General features: G+C 54.6%; 5 protein-coding genes and 1 non-coding gene across 6 annotated transcripts; 3 read left to right on the forward strand and 3 right to left on the reverse strand.

Annotated features, from left to right (window-relative positions):
- Positions 1–1,763: 1,763 nt before the first annotated feature.
- N656DRAFT_706207 (molybdenum cofactor biosynthesis prote) lies at positions 1,764–3,980 on the reverse strand (the record flags this gene model as incomplete). The annotated part of the gene is made up of 2 exons (XM_064811336.1): positions 1,764–2,455; positions 2,606–3,980. 2 exons carry the CDS (start codon positions 3,978–3,980, stop codon positions 1,764–1,766), a joined length of 2,067 nt encoding a protein of 688 aa, XP_064671814.1.
- A 692-nt stretch (positions 3,981–4,672) lies between these two features.
- Positions 4,673–6,377, forward strand: N656DRAFT_788475 (WD40 repeat-like protein; the record flags this gene model as incomplete). Its single annotated transcript, XM_064816697.1, has 3 exons — positions 4,673–4,697; positions 4,777–5,633; positions 5,691–6,377. The coding sequence occupies 3 exons, from the start codon at positions 4,673–4,675 to the stop codon at positions 6,375–6,377; spliced, it is 1,569 nt and encodes a 522-aa protein (XP_064671815.1).
- Positions 6,378–8,419: 2,042 nt separating this feature from the next.
- N656DRAFT_767247 (uncharacterized protein) lies at positions 8,420–10,116 on the forward strand (the record flags this gene model as incomplete). Its single annotated transcript, XM_064813544.1, has 3 exons — positions 8,420–8,530; positions 8,595–8,730; positions 8,795–10,116. 3 exons carry the CDS (start codon positions 8,420–8,422, stop codon positions 10,114–10,116), a joined length of 1,569 nt encoding a protein of 522 aa, XP_064671816.1.
- Positions 10,117–10,584: 468 nt separating this feature from the next.
- Positions 10,585–10,669, forward strand: N656DRAFT_t45. Its single transcript has one exon. It is a non-coding gene; the product is annotated as a tRNA-Ala (tRNA).
- Positions 10,670–10,889: 220 nt separating this feature from the next.
- Positions 10,890–13,837, reverse strand: N656DRAFT_828025 (uncharacterized protein). The gene is made up of 3 exons (XM_064818520.1): positions 12,902–13,837; positions 12,670–12,806; positions 10,890–12,594 (listed from the first exon to the last, which is right to left on the reverse strand). Exons 1-3 carry the CDS (start codon positions 13,399–13,401, stop codon positions 11,042–11,044), a joined length of 2,190 nt encoding a protein of 729 aa, XP_064671817.1. The 5' UTR covers positions 13,402–13,837; the 3' UTR covers positions 10,890–11,041.
- Positions 13,838–14,275: 438 nt separating this feature from the next.
- N656DRAFT_777416 (uncharacterized protein) lies at positions 14,276–20,356 on the reverse strand. The gene is made up of 3 exons (XM_064814817.1): positions 20,131–20,356; positions 20,049–20,066; positions 14,276–19,951 (listed from the first exon to the last, which is right to left on the reverse strand). Exons 1-3 carry the CDS (start codon positions 20,139–20,141, stop codon positions 14,305–14,307), a joined length of 5,676 nt encoding a protein of 1,891 aa, XP_064671818.1. The 5' UTR covers positions 20,142–20,356; the 3' UTR covers positions 14,276–14,304.
- Positions 20,357–21,184: the final 828 nt, after the last annotated feature.

Genomic DNA, 21,184 nt, shown 5'->3' on the forward strand with positions numbered 1-21,184 from the left:
GCCACGCCCAGCCCAGGCTGGCGAAACCTGTATGTATTTACAGGGCAGGGAAATTTAACTTACCCATACCACCACAGTAGACGAAGTTTGAGAGGGGTCGTGGCAGAACCCCGAAAACTCAATATCTATTTAAGGTAGATGTAGCGTTATGCTGATACCTTCATACCGTTTCCGCTGCACTGTGTACCGTACTTTCCATACCATCGTAAGTAGGGAAGTTAACCAGGTTCAGAAGTTAACCAGGCCCAACATGGCGCCAGCCAATGGCAAGCCTTGACAAAGTCAGAACCCGCTCTCATTGGCCGTGGTTCACTTCCTAACCTGGTTAACTTCCCTACTTACGATGGTACCATGCTCAACCACCAAGGCATGGCAGATTGAGTTGACATGCCGCCAAAGCCGCTGGCCAGACTCCGGCCCTTTTTTCTTCTTTGGTTGCGGATCATCTCCGCTCGACTGACCGAGAATTGAGGTCCTTTTGCACTATACGATACCATATCTCCATATAAGGTCGACGCGGTGGCAAAGTCTTTGCATCTTTAGGAAGGGAAGGTGAGCGATCGGATCTGCGCAGCTACACTAGTTCAACCTCAATTGCCACATGCTTCGTCATGTTTACACTCAGGCAGCTACCTGAGCAGCTGAGTTACGAACGTACCCCTTGGATGAGATGATGGCGTTCTCTCGTTCTCAGAAAGGGATCTGATTTGCTCCGCGACTGGGTTGCTTATGACTTGCATACTCTACGCAACACTGCGGAGTACAGCAGTAACACAGAATTTTTACCTTCGACATCTTCAAAGTTGAAAAGCTGTATCATAACCTGACGGTAGAATCTCGTTCCGACTTTACACTTTGAGCCGTTTGGGAGGTGTCTGTGCTTGCCAAGAGGTTTCACTGCTTTGGTTGGGTCCCACCGGTCGATAGCACTGCTGCGTCACTGTCGTGGGTGCGATTGGTTGAAGGGAAGAAAAGGTTATCGCCGGCTGCTGATTGGTGTTTCGCTGTTTGAAAGGACTGAAGTGGAATGGCGGGGTTCTGGTTCCTTTCGTTCCTGTGGGGAACTCGCCCGCGGGCCTTTGAGTTTTGACCGATTCTCGGAAAGGTTTCGGTCGGATTCCTTATACACATAGAAAAAGACGGGTCAGGGTCACCCCTCATTCCGATCCAATGACCGATCCGGCCTCGCCGGCCTCAAGATGGAAAGCCGTTGTGCTGCGAATGGCCTACTCGGCCGTTCCTAACAAAGCTGCCGTTTCTTTCTATTTGATCCGTTATTGTTTCTTTTTCCATCTTGTCAGAGGCAACTGTAACCACGAATCTCGGAAAGCATAGGCACAGGTGCTCTGCGCTTCAGGTGCTTCAGAACGAGCGCTTGCCATCGGCGCTGCCTCCGACTGCGCATACCCCTGGATTTTGTTACGTCATGGCAAACAGCGGTCGGCCTAGCCTCGTTGGAGCTGCCCTTAACGTGATAGTGTGCGCGCGAAGCGTCTACACCACAGTTTTATGGAAATGAACAGGCAGCTTTCGAACTTCATCCATCTCGTTGTGGCAAGGGAAGAAGTGGCTGGAAAGAGGGCAGCCATTGATTCGCCTTTGCCACGAATACAGGAATTGACATGATAAGGCATGGACGGGGTTAAGCACTCAAATCGTTCAGCTCCAAACCTCAGATGAGTATCTGCTCAACCATACAAGAAATCTGCAAGTCATACCAGGAGTTGCTCGAGGCAGCGGGACAAGGAGAAGTGGAGATCCCATTACCCGGTCTCCTCTTCAACCCAAGTCCCACTCTTACCTCCCTCTTTTAGCACAACTCTCAAGCGCTCAATAACCATCTTCTTATCAACAGCCTTGCACATGTCATAGACTGTCAACGCAGCGGCCGACGCTGCCGTTAGGGCCTCCATCTCGACACCTGTCTTGCCGTCGCACGACACCGTCGTTGTGATTTCGATCTCATTTCTTTCGTCCAGCAGAACCAGTTCGACCTCGACGTGTGTGAGCGAGATGGGGTGACACAGAGGGATGAGGTCTGGCGTGCGCTTCGCCGCCATTATGCCAGCAATCCGCGCCGCACCGAGCACGTCACCCTTCTTGATCTGGTTCTCGCGGATGAGGCGGAGGGCCGAGGCGACGGAGAACCGCACCGTGCACTTTGCCTTCGCGACGCGTTTTGTTGGCGTCTTATCCGTGATGGAAACCATGTGAGCAGCGCCCGACGCGGAGACATGCGTTAGTCTTGGGCTGCTATCCTCATCCTGGCTGTTGTGGCTACGCCAGCACGTGGTTGAGAAGAGGCGAGGCTGGGGGATAGCGGAATGGTAGGGAATCACCACGCTGTCCCAGGTCGAAGGGAACCTGACAACGGGCGGGCAGCCGGTCGACCGTGATCCAACATGCTGCCGCCGAAGGTGAGCCTGGGTAAGATGTTGATTTGTGGCTGGAGGATCTAGACTTACTACTTAGCTAACCTGTCCATATACTTCGCAAAGACATCTGAATGTATGCGCCAATTATGCCACGCCCATGTATATGCAAGAACCCCAAAATCCAGACTGATGCGACATAACAAGGAAAGAGGAGAAAAACCATCACCCACCAATCAGTATCATGGGACGGTTTTTCATGTGCTCAAGCTCCCCAATGCCTGCGTGCTTCGCCTTCTTCCGTTTGACGGCCATGCCGATCACGTCAAGAAGCTCATCGGAATTGGGTATCAGCAGGGGTTGATGGCTGGATGGCAAAAGGCGTTCCGCAGCCCCGGTAGACGCTTGCTGCAGCGATTCCAGGGCAACGTCGTCGATAGGCTCACCATTGTTAACCTTTCGTAGGATGTCTCGTAAAGAGACCTCGGCGTTGCCAAACAAGCACACCTTTAGATTTCCGTCACTAGTGATGCGAAGTCTGTTGCACGTCCCGCAGAAGTTGTGGGTCATGCTCGTGACGAAGCCAATTTTGCCAACAAAGCCTGGCACCTGGAACGTCTTGCTGGTGTCGTTCTTGTGGTCCAAGCCCCTCTGCAAATCTGGGTAGCGGGAGCGGATCACGTCCAACATCTCCTGGTAGCTGAACATTTTACCCTTGCTCCATTTGTTGCCGTCAAAGGGCATATACTCGATGAAGCGGACCTCTATATCCTTCTCCCGCGTTAGCTCCACAAATGGGAGGATCTCGCAGTCATTTAGACCGCGCATAACGACGCAGTTGATCTTGAACTTGATGCTCGCCCCGAGGCGGTTCAATTCAAGAATTCGATCGATGCTTTTTTGGACGGCACTGAACCCCGCACGCCGCGTCATCAACTGGAATTGCCACGGGTCCAGTGTGTCGAGGGAGAGGTTGATGCCAGTCAGTCCTGCCTCAACCATGGCGTCCAGCTTGCGGTGCAGAGAGAGCCCATTGGTGGTCAGACAGAGTTCCCGTAGGCCATGGGCTCTCAAAGATCCGATTTGTTGCATCAGGGGCACAATGTCCCGCCTGACCGTCGGCTCACCCCCGGTGAGCCGGATTTTGGTCACGCCCTGCGAGACGAAGAGGGACGAAAGCAAGACGATCTCAGGTGTGGTTAAAAGCTCTCGCGGGGGTGAGAGCGGCACGCCCTCCTCGGGCATGCAGTAAAGGCAGCGCAGATTGCACCGCTCTGTCACCGAGATGCGTAGGTAGTCATGTTGACGGTGGAAGGTGTCCGTGAGAAAATCGGAAAAGGGTCTGGCATCCCGAACGCCGTCCCTGCGTGAGCCGGGAGCCCGTGACGTAGGGCTACGCCGTGGGCCGATGTGATCTGGACGCTGCGACGGGGGCTGAGGCGGGGTCGGATACGTGATGGTGTTGGGACGCACAGTTTCGGAGACCGTGGGCGCGGTTGCCGCCGAAGTGACATGCCTCACTTGAAGTGAGACTGGTCGATTTGTCTGTGCTACCTGCAGCGCCCCGGGCCGGAGGAACCGGGCGACGCAGCGTGCAGCCGCTGTCATGATGGGTCAATCAATAGCCGTCGTGACAGAATTTCTGGAGCTGGTGAGCGTTGCGGGGCATAGTGTAGATAATTAATAAATAAAATGAAGAAGCTATGTTTTCCTGGCCAATCCGGTCCGCGGAGACGGATGACATGACACTCTGATGAGATCCGGAGAAGGAAAAGTTAACCAAAAGTGCCACAATCCATTGGGAAGGCCAATCGCCCTGTGCAAACTAAGGGTTTTGCAGAAGTATCTTGTGTGGCTGTTGGATGAGAAAGGTGTATAGAGGATAAGGTAAGGTAGACAGAGAACTCGCCATCTGGCCGTGACTCAGCAACGAGTACGCGATGACAGACAGTGCGTGGCGGGTCTCCGCGGGCGGAAATCGGCCAAGTGGGTCTCATCTTGTCCGATTCGGAAGGCGGCGAGAACCTGCGGCCCAGGGCAATCTGGAAGGCGCCGTCTTGGCACCCACGCGCAGCTTCTGCTATGTTTTCCCGCACGGGCCCCATGTCACACATCGAGAGCACTTGCATCGCAAACAGCGGCAGGTGCGCAACTTCCACAAGGTAACGCCTACCTTACCTAGCACCATAGCACATGGACATTGCTGCCCTGGCTCGCCTCTGCTTGCCTGTGATACTCAGGCTCCTGGGCTCCTTCGATGTCGTGTTGACAGGCAGCGAGCAGGCAACAAATATTCCGACATGCGGTTTTCAAGGGCAATAAAATGTGAGATGGGACATGGAACCAAAGTCACCGTAAATACAAGGTACCCCGTTCTTTGCTAACCATAGTCTGGAATCAACAGCCTCAGTGCATTCACTGCCAAGTCCAGATGGCAAACACATCGCGACGGTGTTTTCTGGCGTTGTCAATGTCCGTCCCGTGCTTGGGCTCGACGTGGTCAACGTGATCAAGCTGCCTCAGGACTTCAACGGTCCCGTGCTTAGCTTCCAGTGGTCGCCTTCGTCTCGCCTTCTGCTCGTTGCCGACGCCGACCAAGTTCGGGTCGTGTCGGCCCTGGACAACAGCTTCCAGGCCACGATTCGGAACCATGTTGGACCCGGGACCAGGCCCGCCTACGTTGGATTTGGTGCCTCGGACCTCGAGATTTGTGTCATCTCCTCATTTGGCCTCAAGTTTGCCGTCTTTGACCTCGGCTCTTCCACAGCCGCTGAGATTGGCAACCCAAAGTTGTTTTCCTCCTCGTCCGCATGTAGATGCTTCTCTTTCCGGCCCGAGACACGTCATCTCGCTCTGCTGACAAGGGCAGCGGGTAAGGACATGGTGAGCATACACGGCTTTCCGGGAAGAGAGCTGCAGAGGTCGTGGGCGCCCGACACGGTCGACGCCCAAGGTCTTGTCTGGAGCCCCGACGGACGATGGCTCGTTGTATGGGACTCGGCTGCGCACGGTCACAAGGTGCTCTTTTACACCTCTGATGGCCATCTCTTCAAAACCTGGTCCGGCCCTGTCAACCCTCGGCCTGAAGAGAGAGACTATGCTCTCGGTGCGGGTGTCAAGTCAATCCAGTTCTCTGCAGATGCCCGCCATCTCGCCATTGGTGATTCCAGCAGGTCTATCTGCATGCTCAGTATGGCTTCCGTCACTGAGACAATGCGGCTTCGGCATCCAAGAAGCCTCGTTCCCAGAGAGACTCTCCAGGTAGGTGCGGATCGGCACTACTGATCCGCTCTTTGTAGACTGACCTTCGCTGCACAGGTCTGGCAAGAGCAGATTGGTGTTTCGCAAACAGGACCAGTCATGCACACTTTCTTGAGAACTACTCAGGCAATCTCCCCCGCGCCGTGTCTACGGGACAACTCAGAGCCAGTGACCGGCTGTGTTTCGATCTCCTTCGATCCATCCTCGGCCCTCGTTGCTACACGACTGGATGACTCCCCGGGGACGCTGTGGATCTGGGACATTCAAGTCGCAGAACTCCGTGCAGCTCTCCTATTTCATGGAAATGTGATCAGCCATTCATGGCATCCACACGTACCCGAAACCTTGCTCGTCAAATGCGAAGGCGACCAATACAATGGCCAAGTGTTTGTGTGGGATCCCCTCTCGGAAGGGCCCCGAACCGTTGATTTTGGCCGGCACTTCCCCGGGGCCAAGGCTGGCACCAAGTCGCGTGCGCTGTGGCTTGGGCTTGATTCGTTGAGTCCTCCTTGCACCTTTTTCTCTGATACTCAGAATTACATGCTTGCATGTATAGGCGACGCCGACCAAGGTCCGCCTCCTTGGGGCACCTCAAGTAGCTCAGAACCTGATCTCCCGAGAGAGACGCGGGAAGAATCGCCTCTTGAGCTGGTCCCTGCGTCTGGGAGCAACCCTGAAGCTCTAGACCTTGATGACGAGGAAGACTGCAGCGAACTAGAGGATACCTTTGTATACAAACGGTGACACACCTGCCTCCCAGGCATTTGCCGAGCTTGGGTTGCCGTCGACGGGCTAAAGACAAATGCACCATGCCCTACGATAAGTGTCGGAGCTTGGCTATCTTGACCCGAGAACCTGGATACGACATAAACTGGGTGGAGGTGTGTCTCATCGAGGAATTTGGTTCAGAAGCCGTCCAACATCGTAATTACTATCGGCATATGCAAGCGGTTAGACTGGATTCCACTTCTTACCGATGCACATGTCGAGTTAGAAGATGGCCTGGAAACCCCGCATGTGGCTGAAATGATCTGTTTCCCTCTTTTACTTTATTCTTATTTTATTTCCTTTTTCCTGGAGACAGGGGTGTACCGAGACCCTTGATGTCACCGCCAGATGACCACCCGCCTTTGCACAGCTTCAAATCAGTTACCTTTGCTCCAGGCACGATGGGGTTGAGAACGTCGAACAATGGCCTAGCAAGTCTGGGCTTGGGTGAAGGGCCTCTAACTATTACCGGTAGTTGGCGCCTCCCATTCCCAGCGGTCCTGCGGGATGCCGACTGCTCAACGATATCACAACTCAGGACTTGGGCCTCAGGCTTCTGAGGCAGGTCCAAGAGAGGAGCATGATTGACAAGTGATCAAGTCACTGCTCATACCCTTGCCTGGAATATTAATTAATAGCCCTCCATTTCCCTGGCACAGCAATACATTACCCAACCGCGGCAAACATCACAGAACTCGTCCCGGCATAAGGTGAGTCGGGAACCCGCAGAAAGCCTGGGGCGGTGAGGGCGTCGTATGCCAGAGTCGTCTCTTGTTTCTCTTCCTCGAAAGAGCTCGTTTAAGTACGCATCTGGGGGTACGTCACAGCAGATGTGCCCGGTGGAATGGTGCTATTCAGTGTATGTGGACGCCACAGACAGCTACTCGCACCCCCGCAGGGCTCTGCATTGTTGGACCCCTGTCTGTGACCCATCACAGCAGACCCGATGCTGTACTGTGCAGTCTAGACATCCCAGCTCAGTTGAGCCGCTCTCGTCAAGCTCATCTTGGTTCATCAACGCAGTCCCGACCTCTTAGCTTCAGCCACCAAGCTGATTCGAGTGATTGGCCTATCCAAATGTGGGAGCTCACTGTTGACACCACTTGAGCTCTGCACTGGACTGGACTGAATTGTGGTGCCAGGTCTAGTTATTCGGGTTCTAATTCAACTTCTTTCGGGCCGCAGAGCTCGATCCCCACTTTCTAAGCATGCTACCGACATGGTTGATAAAGACCTAGCTTGTCGTGCCGTCTGGCGCGTATCGGACCCGGCACGAGTCGTCATTGCACAATGTGAGCAGCCACGACACAGGCGTGTTGGACTAGGCCTGCCCGATCTAGCAGTTTGCATCTTAGGACTCGAAAGCTCGGCACATCAAATGTGACCAGGTTGCCGGTCACGGACACCCCAAGAACCCTTACAGACCTGCAGCCTGCTTTATCCCTGAGATTGACACTTGGACATGATCAAGACCTGTCTAACAGAGTCAACTACACGAACGGTACGGTTGGTTCAGGGGACACACCATCCCCTTTTTGACGAGATCTCAAGCCGTTGGGAGTCGGGAGATCTTGGCCCAAACGTTTCTCTCCACGTGCTAACACCCCTTATAGGCCCATTGTCCTCTAGCCGGTGACGATGCCTCTTTAAAGACAACCAATAAGCATATATACGCGACTCGTGTGAGGCTTGACTGTTGCCAGCTCCTTCTCTCCCGCCTTCCGGCTACTCCCACCCTTCTCGTTCGGCATCATAAACGCGAGAGAAATCTACGCTTTATGCCTTGAAGCGCGGCTCCTTCTAGGCGAATACCAGCGGCCAGGTTTCCTGGCCCCGACATTGATGGCGCCTATTCGCAACATCCGATTCCACACGAGCTTCGACAGCATATGTACTACAGCACGTAGGACCCCTGTTTGCGCGGCGCATCTAGGCACCACTCTAACGTGGATTCCTCGGCAATTATCTGACGTCTCGGACACAGAACAGTCTGATCGAAGAATCCCTACCTCGTCACAATGCCGGGCGGCACGAAGATGAGCCGAAACCAACAGCACAGCCAAACCTTGGAGACTGTGACTGTTGGCCCGGGCTGCGAGACGGGGTTGTACTACATTCTAGTGGCTAATGTATGTTGAAGTTGATCACTATTCCTCGCACCTTGTAGCAGTCTGGCTGATTCTGCCTTTACAGCTCTCTCATAACACCACATGGAAGGAGCTGAAAGCATTTGCCGCACAAGCATGTGAGGTAGATCACGCCGAAGTCTACACTCCCACCTCTGGATTCGTCCGGGTGAAGGGTCTAGCCAATTTTGAGAAGGCATTCAGTAAGCCGGAGATTCCTCTCGTACTCAGGTTCTCGTCCGGGCTCACACTAACAATTCAAAATAGAGCACTTGAACGGCAACACCCTCGAGTACCGCTCCCTTCAGGCGGATGCCAGGAACAAGACACATCCAACTGTGGTTAAGCTCCCACCCAACGATTATCATGCAGTGAGAATCCGCCGAGGCGAAAGGGGAAGGGTGTTCAGTGAACCCTGTTCGCCCACCCCGACTCCTGACCCCGGTACACAAAGCGAACAGTTTCCCCAAAATGCGGGCGCCGGGATGAATAGTCCGTACCGGGATTACCAGGGCAGCGGCAGCCCAGCCTTAAACATGAGTCCACAGGCCAGCACACGATGGGGATACGCTGCCTCCTCCCCATACACCTCGAGTGAGGGATACCAGGCAGCGGCGGGAGTAGCCCTTGCTGGTCAGAGTTCTCTGGCGTATCTCGCAACAGCCGACCCTTCCTGTGGCTTCTCGCAAGTAGCTACCAGTCCGCAACCTGCCATTTCGCAGCCCATGGGATATCCGGCACTGACCACGCCAGCTACCGAGCCAGCGCAATACCCGTTTGGGACGCCCGCACCATACTACGCCTCCGGATTTACATACGGCGTTACCGCCGGGCAAGGCTACACCGGGTATAGCGACGCCCAGCTGATCGACAAGAGCAACTGCGGTCAATTCTACAACCCAGGGTACGGTGAGGTTTGGGCGTCCGATGCTGCAGCTCAGGCCCCAGCTCCCCAGCCAGGTCAGGTTATCTATGACGGCAGCAAGCGGCCGAGCGTAATCATCGAGCTACGCAAAATCATAATTCATAATCTCGAACGAGACGGTCTGTCTGAAGCTTGCGTCGTGGGACTCATTACGGAATATACAGGCATTGGGCGAACAGGATCGGGGCAAATAGAGCGAGTCGAGATTCCCATCAACAAAGATGGTAGGCCACGGGGAACTGCTTTTGTCACGTTCAGCTGTTTCGAGCTTGCCAATGCGGCCATCGCGGCGTTGGACGGCCGCGAGGTGGGCGATAAGAAGCTATCGGTAAAGATGGCCGAGGGAGTGTCTGATGGCGGATCTAGCAACCGGCCTGGGAGGAGGGTGGCCAAGTCTTCCAGCAAGCAAGAACTGGGAGGTGGGCACAGGAGATTGGCACCGCGTTCAGGATCTCAAACTGCTGGGTCAAAGGCGGCTTTGTTAATGCCTCCTGCGACCATTTCTCCTGCTTCGAACTCTGCACCTGCGGGAAACAGTAGCCAGAAGAAGAAGGAGGACCGGCCAGTTATCGCTGATGGAAGCGGAGGACGTTGGAAAAAGGAGGAGCCGCCGATTGTGGTGGACGGGAACAGGCGAGGACACCAACGGGAGTCGATGCATTAGCAAGATCCTGTTGGCTTGGGGTCTTCATCCAACGCCTAGATTTGATCTGGCTGGGTGAGATTTACGTGTCTACGCCGTCGGACGGGATTTCTCATCATCAGGGTACAATATCCTAACCTAGAGTTTTCGTGGGATGAAAGGGACTAGTTTGGTAGAAGATCTCTTTCGCATGGCAGAATAAGAAGTCATTGAATGTAGAGGAAAACAAGTGCAATCTAGAAGAAAGGGGGAAAGGAGCAACGAAAGATCACTCTTCAAGTCTTAGCTTCCACTCCATTCCGACTCCCCACTCCACCTCCCTCTCGCACATGTCGAAATATGCCATCGTGATAATTGGAGCCCTAATTCCAAGCAAACACAATTCCACACAACGTTAAACGGCATTTTGAGCTTCACACATTGGGAAAGGAAGTACTTACCATGGTCCCATATGAGGATGTTTTCAGAACAAAATATTAACTTGCACAGGGGCGTGTGGCTCAGTTGGTAGAGCGTTCGCTTAGCATACTTCAGTGTATGCGAAAGGTCCTGGGTTCGATTCCCAGCTCGTCCACAGAGTTTTCATTTTGTTTTTTTTGTAACCCCGTCCTGTGTTGTAAATGTGTGATACTTTGTCCATTGGCGGCTTCGTTTTGTTTAGCAGGTTCCAGATGGGTAGGTTGTTGAGGCGTTGGAGCTAGCAGTGGATGGCGGGACACGGCTGATGGAATCATGGAAAAGGGGTAAAAGAGTGCCAGTACATGATGGATCGCTCTAACGTTATCATTCCGTCCAGCGACATTGTAGTATATGCTAATACATATGAGGAAGATCGACGGCCTCCTTAACACCCACCGGCCGCGTCCTAGAAAACCCTAAACAACCCCTCCTTAGTACATAGGTAGATTCGTATATAGCTACACAGCGACCTTCCCAGCCCCATCCTTCAATTGCCCTTCTCCTTCTCCTTACCCAACTTCGCAACCAGCATGGTATTTTGCGCCTGCAGCTCGCCGACCTGCGCCTTGAGCATCTCGATCTGCTTGAGCGCCACGTCCCGCTCGGCCCGCGTCCGCTCCAGCTCCATCTGGATGTTGGCGCGCTCCTTGCGCTCGGCTGCCTTGCGACGCCGCTCCGCGGCCTTGCGCTCCTCGGCGGCGTGCTTCTCTTCGAGCCGCTTGAGCTCGCGCCGGTACTTCTCTTCCTGCTTGGCGATCTCGCGCTCGTGCTTCTCGCGCAGCTTGGCCAGCGCTAGGTCGTCCTTTTCTTTCTCCTTGGCTTTGGCTGCTGCTGTTGCTGCTGTCGCCTCGTCATCTGTTGTGGTTGCGCCGCCGCCCTTGTTGCTGCTCTTGCTGTCGGCTCGCCGTTTGGCTTGGGAACGCTCGAGCTTTTCTTGGGCTTTGACCATGCGCTGTTTGAGCTTGCGCAGCTCCTTCTCGTGCTGGGCCTGCGTGCGTGAGAGCGAGGTCGATTCCTGGTGTGAAAGCGGCGGGTTCTCGGAAACAGTTGAATGCGCGGATTTGGTCGAAGCGGCGTCCATGGCCGAGGCTTCCCCCCTGACGCTAGCTTGGTCGGCTAGGGAACTGCTGGGCGAGCCCTCCTCGGCTGACTCAAAGCTGGCTTCTGACGAGGCGTAGCTTTCGTCGGCGCTGCCGGTTCCGTCAACTATCGGGTATGAGGGGCTAAATGCAGCTACTCTGCTGGCCACAGCCGAGCTGGCGGCTCCCAGAGCGTTTGTAAACATGCCGTATAAGCCACCCTGGGGTGGCTGTTCTCCTTCTCGCGGAGCATCGCCGTCTTGGAGGTGATCGTGCTCAGCTATTTTTGCTGGACTCTCTCCCGACTCTGCCTTCTGGCGAAACTCTTCTGTCGGTTTCGTCTCCTGCTGATCTACCCCATCTGTACTGGCTGCCAACAGATCTTCCCTCTTCTGAGAAGAGAGCCACTTGATAAACTTCCCAGCGTCATTGACAATCCCTCCTGGAGTGCCCTTTTCGACCATGAACCGAGGTACACTGCCGCCTGGGTCGCTGCGCGTGACCATCAGCCATTCGATGGCCATCTCATCCTCTTCATCTCTGCCGCCAGAAGACTTTGCGGGTGATCCGGGGAATGACACTTTCCCATCTTGCTCGCCCTCCGATTCGGCGGCCTTCTTCGCAGCGCGTAGTACGGCCTCTTTGCTCGCGTGATCTCCGGCTTCATCAGCCAGTTGTTTGACGTCGTCTCTGCTCAAGTCGATCGACGACTTCACCCTCCTGAGCGGCTTGTCCACGGGCACCTCGCGTATGACCTCGACAGACTCGTACTGTCCGCGTATGAATCCTGACCTGGACGGGCAATCGGGATGCCCATCGCATGGCCTTGACACAATGACGAATTGCCTAGGTTGGCGTCCAGTCCGGTCGGACTTGCCCTCTGCCGGCCGCGGCATCATAAGCACCGTGACGAAATCTCTGGGTGTCGTCGGGCCAGGGAACCGAGCCGAAACCTGGTACACTGTTTTCCCACAAGACATATGAGCCAATGCCATTACCCAACAAGAGCAGAAATTTGCCATGAGCGGAAACGTACCTTCCAGAACCCCCTCAGGGATCTCAACCCTCTTTACCCGCTTCTCGGCCCCGATCCCCCTGATGTTTCCCGTACCGGGCTCTTTCCCCTTGCACCTGGCAAGTGTCTCTTGCATCTCCTTTCTCAATGCAGCCTCCCTGAACAGCAAGAACAACAACAGTAAACAGTCAGCCGTCCGTGCTAAGTCACCGAACAAACTCAAGACAAAGTCAGCAAAAAAAGAGGAACATACCACATCTCAAACCCAACCTCCCCACCCGCGCCCTGACGCCCCGGCACATGCAGACTCCTCCTTGCAAACCAAGCCCCCTTCCCATCCTTAGCCGCGAGCTTGTACATGCTGATACCATGCGGATTATCTTTCGGCGGGATTTTGATGTCCTTCCATTCGCCGCGCAGTTTCTGCACCACCACGCCATCCCTTTCCTTGTCCTTGTCCCTGCTGGCGGACCCCCCACTTCCTCCTCTGTGTGCTGCTGACGGGTCGGTCTGGGACCGGGCGCGGCCGACGGTGGCAAGTGGGGTGCTGCTGCTGTATGTCCTCTCCTGTGCCGTTGGGCTCGGGATGGACTCCACCAGCAGCAGGGCGTCTGCGACTGTTGTCGTGAGGAGCTTGCCGAGCGGGGACTCCGAGTTCTCTGAGGGGGCACCGGCGGCGTCGAGGTGTGGAGAGATGTCGTTTGGCCAAGAAAGAGGTGATAGGGATTTGAAAGGTTCGTGGTGGTGGGTCATGTTTGCGGTGGGAACGGAGGCTTCGGTGTAGGGGCAATTGGAGACTGCTTAGGCTCGGTTTGCTAGATATTTGGTAGAAGAGGGCAATGGATAGAATAAACGGTGATACCGCCGATAATATATTGCGGGAAGATTGTTGTAGATGCGGTTCAGACTGGGATATAGAGGGTTCGTTTCACAGGCAACTCCGCAAGGCGCAGCTGGCTAGGACCCCGTATAACCGTATATATACGCGTATTCCCCGTATTCCGGCTCTCAAGGTGCGACAGGTGAAATCGAATTCAAAAATTCCGTTGGGACCGGGGCGTCAATAATCGTGGTGAGACTGTACAGGTACTGACTTGTCTTGCATGTACAAGTACATATAGTAGGTGGCCTTGAGGATCTGGGTCTGCAATGATAAAAGTCAAGTAAGTTACACGGACTTGGACGCTTGCCTCGACTTTCTTCTTCCTATTTAACCCAACACTCTTCACATCAAGGAATGGCTACAGGTTTCTCATTGTGCTGGGCGGACTAGCTTACGTACCCTCTCGTTCTTGTTCATCAGGGTTGTTGTTAGTCTTGATGTTGACGTCATCATCAAGGGCTGGAACCAACATCTTGTCGCATGGCGCCCGTTTTGAGTGGATCCAGGAATACGTATAATGTTAGCAGCGTGATTGCTTGCTTGCTTACATGCTCCGTCTCCTCTACAGATACACTATTGACTGTACAATGCATTCCCATCAACCGGCTTTTGCAGATGCCACCTAGCTCTGCCCGTTTATGCCCTTCCCTGTCCCAACGCCTGCCCTTCTTTGAGCGCGCATCGCAGAACCGCTATCCTAGTCCCAGCCACTCGCCGATTCAAGAGAGTCACTGCTGTATCAACCCAGCCGTAACGCCCCCGCCTTTAATTCCCTACTGCATCGTTTTCAAGAAGCCGTCCAGATCGAAGCTCTCCTCGTACTGCGCGTTATCCCAGAGCTCCCCCAGGCCCTCGAGCCAAGCTGCCTTCTTGCCGGGCTGCCGGACATCGCCCGTCTCAATGTCCACCATGTCTTCTTCTCTCCCCTCCAGGCTCTCTTTCTTGTCAGAAATTAGGTTCGGCCCGGCGTCTCCCAGATTGAACAGGTCCAGAATCTGGTCCGTGTCCATCGTAGCCAGCCCCGCATTCTGCTGGTTCACAACCGTGCTGGCCACGTCGATCTTGAACCGCTGCAGGCTGAGAATCTTCTCCTCGAGCGTGCCTCGCGTGATCAGCCGATACACGTTTACCACCTTCTTCTGCCCGATTCGGTGCGCCCGGTCCATGGCCTGTAGGTCCTTCTGCGGGTTCCAGTCGTGCTCGACAAAAATGACAGTGTCGGCTCCGGTAAGATTCAATCCAAGGCCACCTACGCTCGTCGTGAGAAGCAACACGTCGTATGACGGGTCGCTGTTGAACTTGTTGACAATATCTTGGCGCCGGTTGGCCTCGACCGACCCATCCAGGCGGAGGTATTGCACCGACGGGAGCATGATCTTCAGGACTGTGTTCTGCACCATGTCAAGCATCTCCTTCATCTGACAGAAGATCAGAGCCCGGTGCGGCTTGATGGGGGTGTACAGCGGGTCTGAGGATTCCTGGCCCTCGACACCAATGCCGCAATCAACAAGGAGATCCCTCAGCGCCCCGAGCTTGGGCGCATGCGTCGGATCCTCGAGACTCGTGTTCTGTTTGGCCAGGAATCGTTGCGTGTCCTCATATGCCCGGTGCCCCGGCTTCATGACGAGAGCAGGTGAGTTGCAGAGCTTGCGCATGTATTGTAGCGCCTGGAAGATGTGCTGCTTGGCTTCCTTATCGTCCTTCCCAGCCTCCTCCGTTATCTTCTTGGCTTCTCTCTTAGTGAAATCCTCAAAGAGTTTCCGCTGCAGATCACTCAGATCGCAATAGTAATTTTGTAGGATCTTTGGCGGTAGATCGTCAAGCACTTCCTCCTTTAGTCGCCGCAGCAAGAAGGGTAACACTTGCTTGTGCAGCGCTTCGATGGCCAGCGCGCCAGCTTCTTGCTCCTTCGACGAGGCTTTGCTGTACCTGCTGTTTGCGATCGGCTTCGCGAACCGGTCAAGGAACACCTTCTCCGCGCCCAAGAATCCAGGCATCAGGAAATCGAATAGAGACCACAGCTCGAGCACATTATTTTGGATTGGAGTGCCCGTCAATATGAGCCGGTGGTTGCTGATGAGCCGCTTGACGGCCATCGTTATCTTTGCCTTGGGATTCTTGATCAAGTGACCTTCGTCCAGCACCACGTAGTTCCAGTTATACTTCTCAACGACATCAATGTCATTTCTGCAGACGTCGTACGAAGTGATCACGATATCGGTCTTGTCCAGCGCATCTCTCATGGCCTTGCGGTCCGCAGGCGGGCCGACGTACGCTGTGACGCTCAGGAAGGGGGCGTACGTCTTGATTTCCTGCTGCCAATGCCCGGAAAGGGTTGGGGGGCAAACGATCAGGGACGGAAGTCTTCTGACATCCGGCGCACCTGTCTTCGCAAAGGCCTCTGCACGCCGGTGATGATCGCTTGCAACAATGCAAATCGTTTGCAGAGTCTTTCCAAGCCCCATATCGTCACAGAGAATGCCGTGCAGATGGTATTTGTTGAGGAAGTTGAGCCAGTTGACGCCCTCTTGCTGATACGAGCGGAGTTCTGCCTTGATGGCGACCGGAATCTGGAAAGGTTCAACCTTCTTGGGATCTAGGAGCTGCGCGATGAATGCTCTCTCCCTGTCGCGGCCTTGCAAGAGCTCTTGTGAAAGTCCTGGGGGATCCGGAATACCGGCTTCGAGTGGGACTAGCTTGACCAAGGTAGCGAAAGAAGTCGTCGCAATCAGTCTAATCTCGTTGTCCGAATCACTCATTCTGCCTAGCACCGGAACGATGAGGAAAATGACGTATGGAAGAATGCGGTCGCCCATAACGGCGATGAGGTGATATATGACCTCGATGGCACCCTGGCGGAAGTTGAGGTCGAGCGGATTGCTGATTTGTGGCAAAACCTCCTTGACCAAGGCAGTCATGCCGTCGACCGTAATAATGCTGCATATCGTCGCCATGCATTTAGCAGCCATGTAGCGAAACACAGACAGATCGGAGTGTAAGGCCTTGATAATCAACGGCACTTGCCGCATGACAAAGCCGTGAAGCGCCGTGTGCAGCGTCGGGGTCATGGTTCGAATCACAGACATGGCATCGACAATTTCCTGGCCAAAGGTATTCGCCGGATCCCTGGCCTCTGACGGAAGGTCGCCGGAGAAAGCCTTCACCAGTGGCTCTTCCATGAATGCCTGCAGACTCGGAACCTGATTCAAAAGATCCGCACCAAAAGTCCGGGACAGAATTTCCAGCGCTTCTTGGGCGCCACGACGGGTGATGCGGGCGGCTCTAGCCTCTCGAGCAAATTTGGCAGCGTCCGCATGATCAACTCGGTCTTCTTCCTTCTGCATCGAGAGAATGACATTGGTTTTGAGGGCATGGTTCGGAAACTCGGGAGTTTCCGCCACTTCGACGCACGAGAACTTGACCAAGTTCGCAACGACTTTGTCGGCCGGGACCTGGCGGCCAGAATTAGTGAAGAGTTGCACAAGCCGCGCGATTGTGTTAGCCGAACGGCTCTGCAACTCTTGATTCTCTTCCGTCTTGATGCTGTCCATGATGGCCTTGATGAGAGGACTCGGCTTCTTAGGGAGGACTTCCATTGCGACCAAGGCGCAGGCGGCTGCGGCTCGGATACGCGCGTCGCGGGTCTCCTTGGCCGACTTCGCTTCCTCAATCACCGCGACAGTAGCCTCCCGGGCCTCGTTGAGTTGCGGGAGAGCGATCAGTCTTTGACCTGGTGCCATGGCCTTCTTGAGCCTCTCAAAATCATCGCCCACAACCTTTTCAGCATTTGCGACGGAGAATGCCCCAGGCCCTGCTTCTGGTTCGCCTTGGACAACGACAGCAAGAGTGGGAAGTTTGTTGAAAGCAACCTTGCCGTGATCACGGAAGAGGTTGACGAGCTGCTGCGACTGCGAACGCACTCGCTGTACATAGCTCACCAAATCTCTATAATGCGACGGGCGGTCTTGGTCGATAATCCGCTGCAAGGGCTCGATGAAACGGGCGGCCATACCACTTGCCGGGCAATTCTTCGCGTACTCGTCGATAATCATGGCAGCGGTAAGCTGCGTCGAGGCAAACGGGGAGGTGAGACCTTGTAGAATGCCGCTGTCATACGAGCTCAGGTTGGACGGCGGTAGCAAGGACATGATAAGACCCATAGCCTTGGCTGCCGAGACACGCGATCGCACCAGCACATCCATGCCTACCAGGTCAACATCGCCTTGAATCATGTGGCCGTCAACGTCGTGAGTCTGGGTGGTGGTTGGAATATCGTCCACCTTTGTCGACTTTCTACGACGCTTCATAGCTCTCTCTGCTCCCTCGGGCGGCGATGCACGTCTGCTGCCAACCGGTGCATTGCCAGGAATGGAGTATGTTCCGCCAGAGGGTTTCTGGAAAAGGGCGGCGTTCATGGGAATCGGATGGCGGGGGACACCGATGGGATGGAGCGTTAGCTGCATGAGCGCATCCACATGCGGCTCAAACTCGTCAGCAAGGACTGCAGGCGTCCGAGCTAGGTTGCGCACAAGTGCCGTCCATAGCTGTATGGACATGGCCAGCGTGTCTTGGTCCCTCTCGACTAGGATATTCTGGAAAACCAGGCGCAGGATTCTCCCATTCAGCCACCCTTGCGAGGTCTCACCCCCAAGATCCGCGAATGTCATCAAGGCCTTCAATACAGCAAGCCGTACTGAAGTGATGGTGTGCCGTAGGAAAGGATAGAGGCGAGGAACAAGGAGAGTAAAAGATCTCTCCTCATCTTGAGATGCAGAGACTTTCATGGCTTCCAGGACTTCAGGGAAGCTGCAGAGTGTGGCAAGCAAGTCCATGATCTTGCCGGTTGAGGCGCTCAGGTCATCGCCTAGGTTAGAGAGACTTTCCCAGACGATGTTGATGAGGCCGTCAAGAGCATCACGGCGCATCATTACGAACTCCTTGGCCATGGGAATCAACGTGGCCGCACTAACAGAGCGGACATCATCGTCCATGTCGCCAAGGCCTTTCATGACGGAGCGGATGACGCCGTCAATCATGTCCCCGTCTTGGAGTAAGAGGTCTTTTCGCACGGCGACGACATACCTCAGGCCCACCATGCCTCCATGGCAAATGGCCCACATGTGCTGCTCCAGCTGCAGATCCTCCTGCATCACCATGCGGTAGAGCAGTCGATAGATGGCGTGAACGGACTGCGGGGGAACGTGGCGGAGGACAGACCCGAGCGTCTGGCCAACAGTCTCCCTGATGGGGGCTACAGACGTGTCGGAGCTGTAGTCGGTGAACTTGTCAAGCATGAGCACGCAGCAGAGGCGGCACGCTAGGTCGTCCAGCCATTGCCGATTAAGGTCGTTGTTCTCTTTGCGAGATTTGTTTTTCCGCCTTCCGGCGCCAGCGCCCTGGACTCGCACGACCTCCCGCAGGCCCATGGCCGCGCCGTGACGCGTCTCCCACTGGGGGTCGAACAAGTCGACCTTGAGGAATTCGCAAAGCCGCTCGTACGGCCATTCGCTGCCCTCCATGCTGTCGTCCACCTCGAGCTCAGACTTAATAGGAATGATGGGTCCTTTGAATTCTGAAACGACCTTGGTGTCTTCATCAACATCAACAGGCCTATCGAGACTGAAGTAATCTGCCATTTTGCCATTCTTCTTGGAATCGGCATCTGGCATAGGAGTGTCATCGGCGAAGGCTTCGGAGCCCGCTGTTGTAGACCGGCGAATCGAGAGATCTCCAAATCCGCTTTTTCCTTGTGCGGCCTTTTGAGCCTCCCGCTTTCGCTTCCGTTTCAGCACGTTCAGTTGCCGCGTGCTGAGCTTACTTTCATCCAGATTCTGGCTCTGGCTGTCGTTGGCCATGCTGTCTTGCCTGCCGAAACCATTTGCGCCAGCCGAGTCCTGAGGTGTTCCAGGGCTGAAGGCTTGCTCACAAAGGATGGGTATCTCTTCATCCTCAAAAACCCGACCGAGCAGCCCAAGCCTGCCATTTATCGTTTTTTTCAGATGGGCTAGACGCTTCTGCGGCTCTAGAGCGGCGAGGGCATAGTCCACGGTGCCGCCGCGAAGAAGCTGGCGCCCATACCTGAGGATAGAGGCGATGTCAAGGGTTTCGAGGTGCAAGGTTTCCCCATGGTCGAAGACCGAGTCCCTTTCCTCCTCTTTCTTGACAAAGCCATTCCCATTCTCGGCAGGGTCTGGCTCATTGGGTCCTTCTTCTGAATTAGGATCATACTGCGGCGCGTTCTCGATGATTTTCCCTATCGCCTTGGCAGCAGTGCTCCTGGTTTCCCAGTCTTTATGACGGAGATATGGAACGACCCTGGACAAGAGATTGAAAAGCTCCTCAGGGTGCGCTTTCTGCCAGTCAGCAAGCTGATTGACAGCTGTATCTCGTATCAATCGGGTGCTACCCGTTTCGAGAATCCTGTTGCAGGGCGTTAGTCGCAGAACAAAGGGGAGTGGGGCAGCATAAATGCGCCAGCCTTTGATACAGGCGGACGCAGCCGCAGGGGTTAACTCACGTAACAAGCCGATCAAGCCTATCATCATCTGGTTAGCGAAACCGACCTCAAAATTGGAGACTTTGATCCGCATTCAACTTACCGAGATGCCATGCTTGCTTCATGTCAACGAGTTCGATCTAACTATTACGCAGCCAATACCATGGCACTGCGTCAAGGTTAGCATTTCTGTTCTTTCAAACCCCTGCTAGACCGCTCAATCGTTGGAGTGGGGGAAATCCCCGAATGGTGCCGATATCTACACTAGCAGCGCGATCCATGACCCATGACGCTACCATTGACAGACAGATCTCACAGTTGCGACGCAACATTGAGTGTTGTCAGAGTGTCAGGGAAACTGCAAGCGCAGGGAGGTGATCATCTTAGATTGCCGTCGACCAGCTGGCTGGCGGCTGGGAGACGGGGGTGGTGGAAGATTTAGGTGTAGTAACAACGTACCTGTACCTTGCGGGCCAGCTGTGAAGTGGGTTTATTTCAAGAGGGTTGAATTGCTTGGTCGTTTGTATCCTAATTGAAAAGTCAGCTTTCACATCAGCTAGACGTTATTGCGAATCGCGCCTCAATGCGCAAGGGAAAGGTAATGATGTTTTGAAATTCATTTGCGATGGAAGATGTACCTACTTGTCGTTATGCGATAACGACGATGGAAGAGGACGGTGGGCCAGACCGATGCAAGGTGAAGCGAGGCCGAACGGATGGCCAGGGTTGCTTCACCTAAGTCAAACGCGTCTGCCTGCCACAAAATGTGGCCAGTGAGCGAGGCGGGGTTGATAGGTAGATTTGACTAGGCGGACTGTCGTATGTGTGTGCGCGTAGGTGCGCACAGGGCGAGCCGAGACAGCAAGTGTGCAGTGGGAAGGACGGGTGGGCAGGCGCCTGTCTATAAAGAAACATTGGTTTAAATTTATAGACAGCGAGCCGTTCCCAAAGATCGTCCCCGGCCCTTGCGGAATTTTAGCGCCATTCTTGGACCCTGGTCCATGCGCCCCAAGCCAAGTCCCGTGCCCCTTCCCCCAGCTCAATCAACCATTGCACCCGTCAAAAACTTCAACACCTGTCGATGAACAAAAGACAACGCAAATTGCGTCCATTCACAACCAACATAACGTTGCTGGTACATTTATATCCGCTAGTCC

Source organism: Canariomyces notabilis, assembly GCF_033297395.1.
Source record: "Canariomyces notabilis strain CBS 508.74 unplaced genomic scaffold N656scaffold_6, whole genome shotgun sequence".
NCBI classification, from domain to species: domain Eukaryota; kingdom Fungi; phylum Ascomycota; class Sordariomycetes; order Sordariales; family Chaetomiaceae; genus Canariomyces; species Canariomyces notabilis.

Excerpts from the sequence above, each read along its gene's own strand:
- N656DRAFT_828025 (XM_064818520.1), bottom strand. The coding sequence starts at position 13,401 with ATGACCCACCACCACGAACCTTTCAAATCCCTATCACCTCTTTCTTGG. Across the intron at positions 12,807-12,901 it reads GAGGTTGGGTTTGAGATGTG|GGAGGCTGCATTGAGAAAGG; the intron begins GTATGTTCCTCT and ends CTTGCTGTTCAG. Across the intron at positions 12,595-12,669 it reads CCCTGAGGGGGTTCTGGAAG|TGTACCAGGTTTCGGCTCGG; the intron begins GTACGTTTCCGC and ends GTGGGAAAACAG.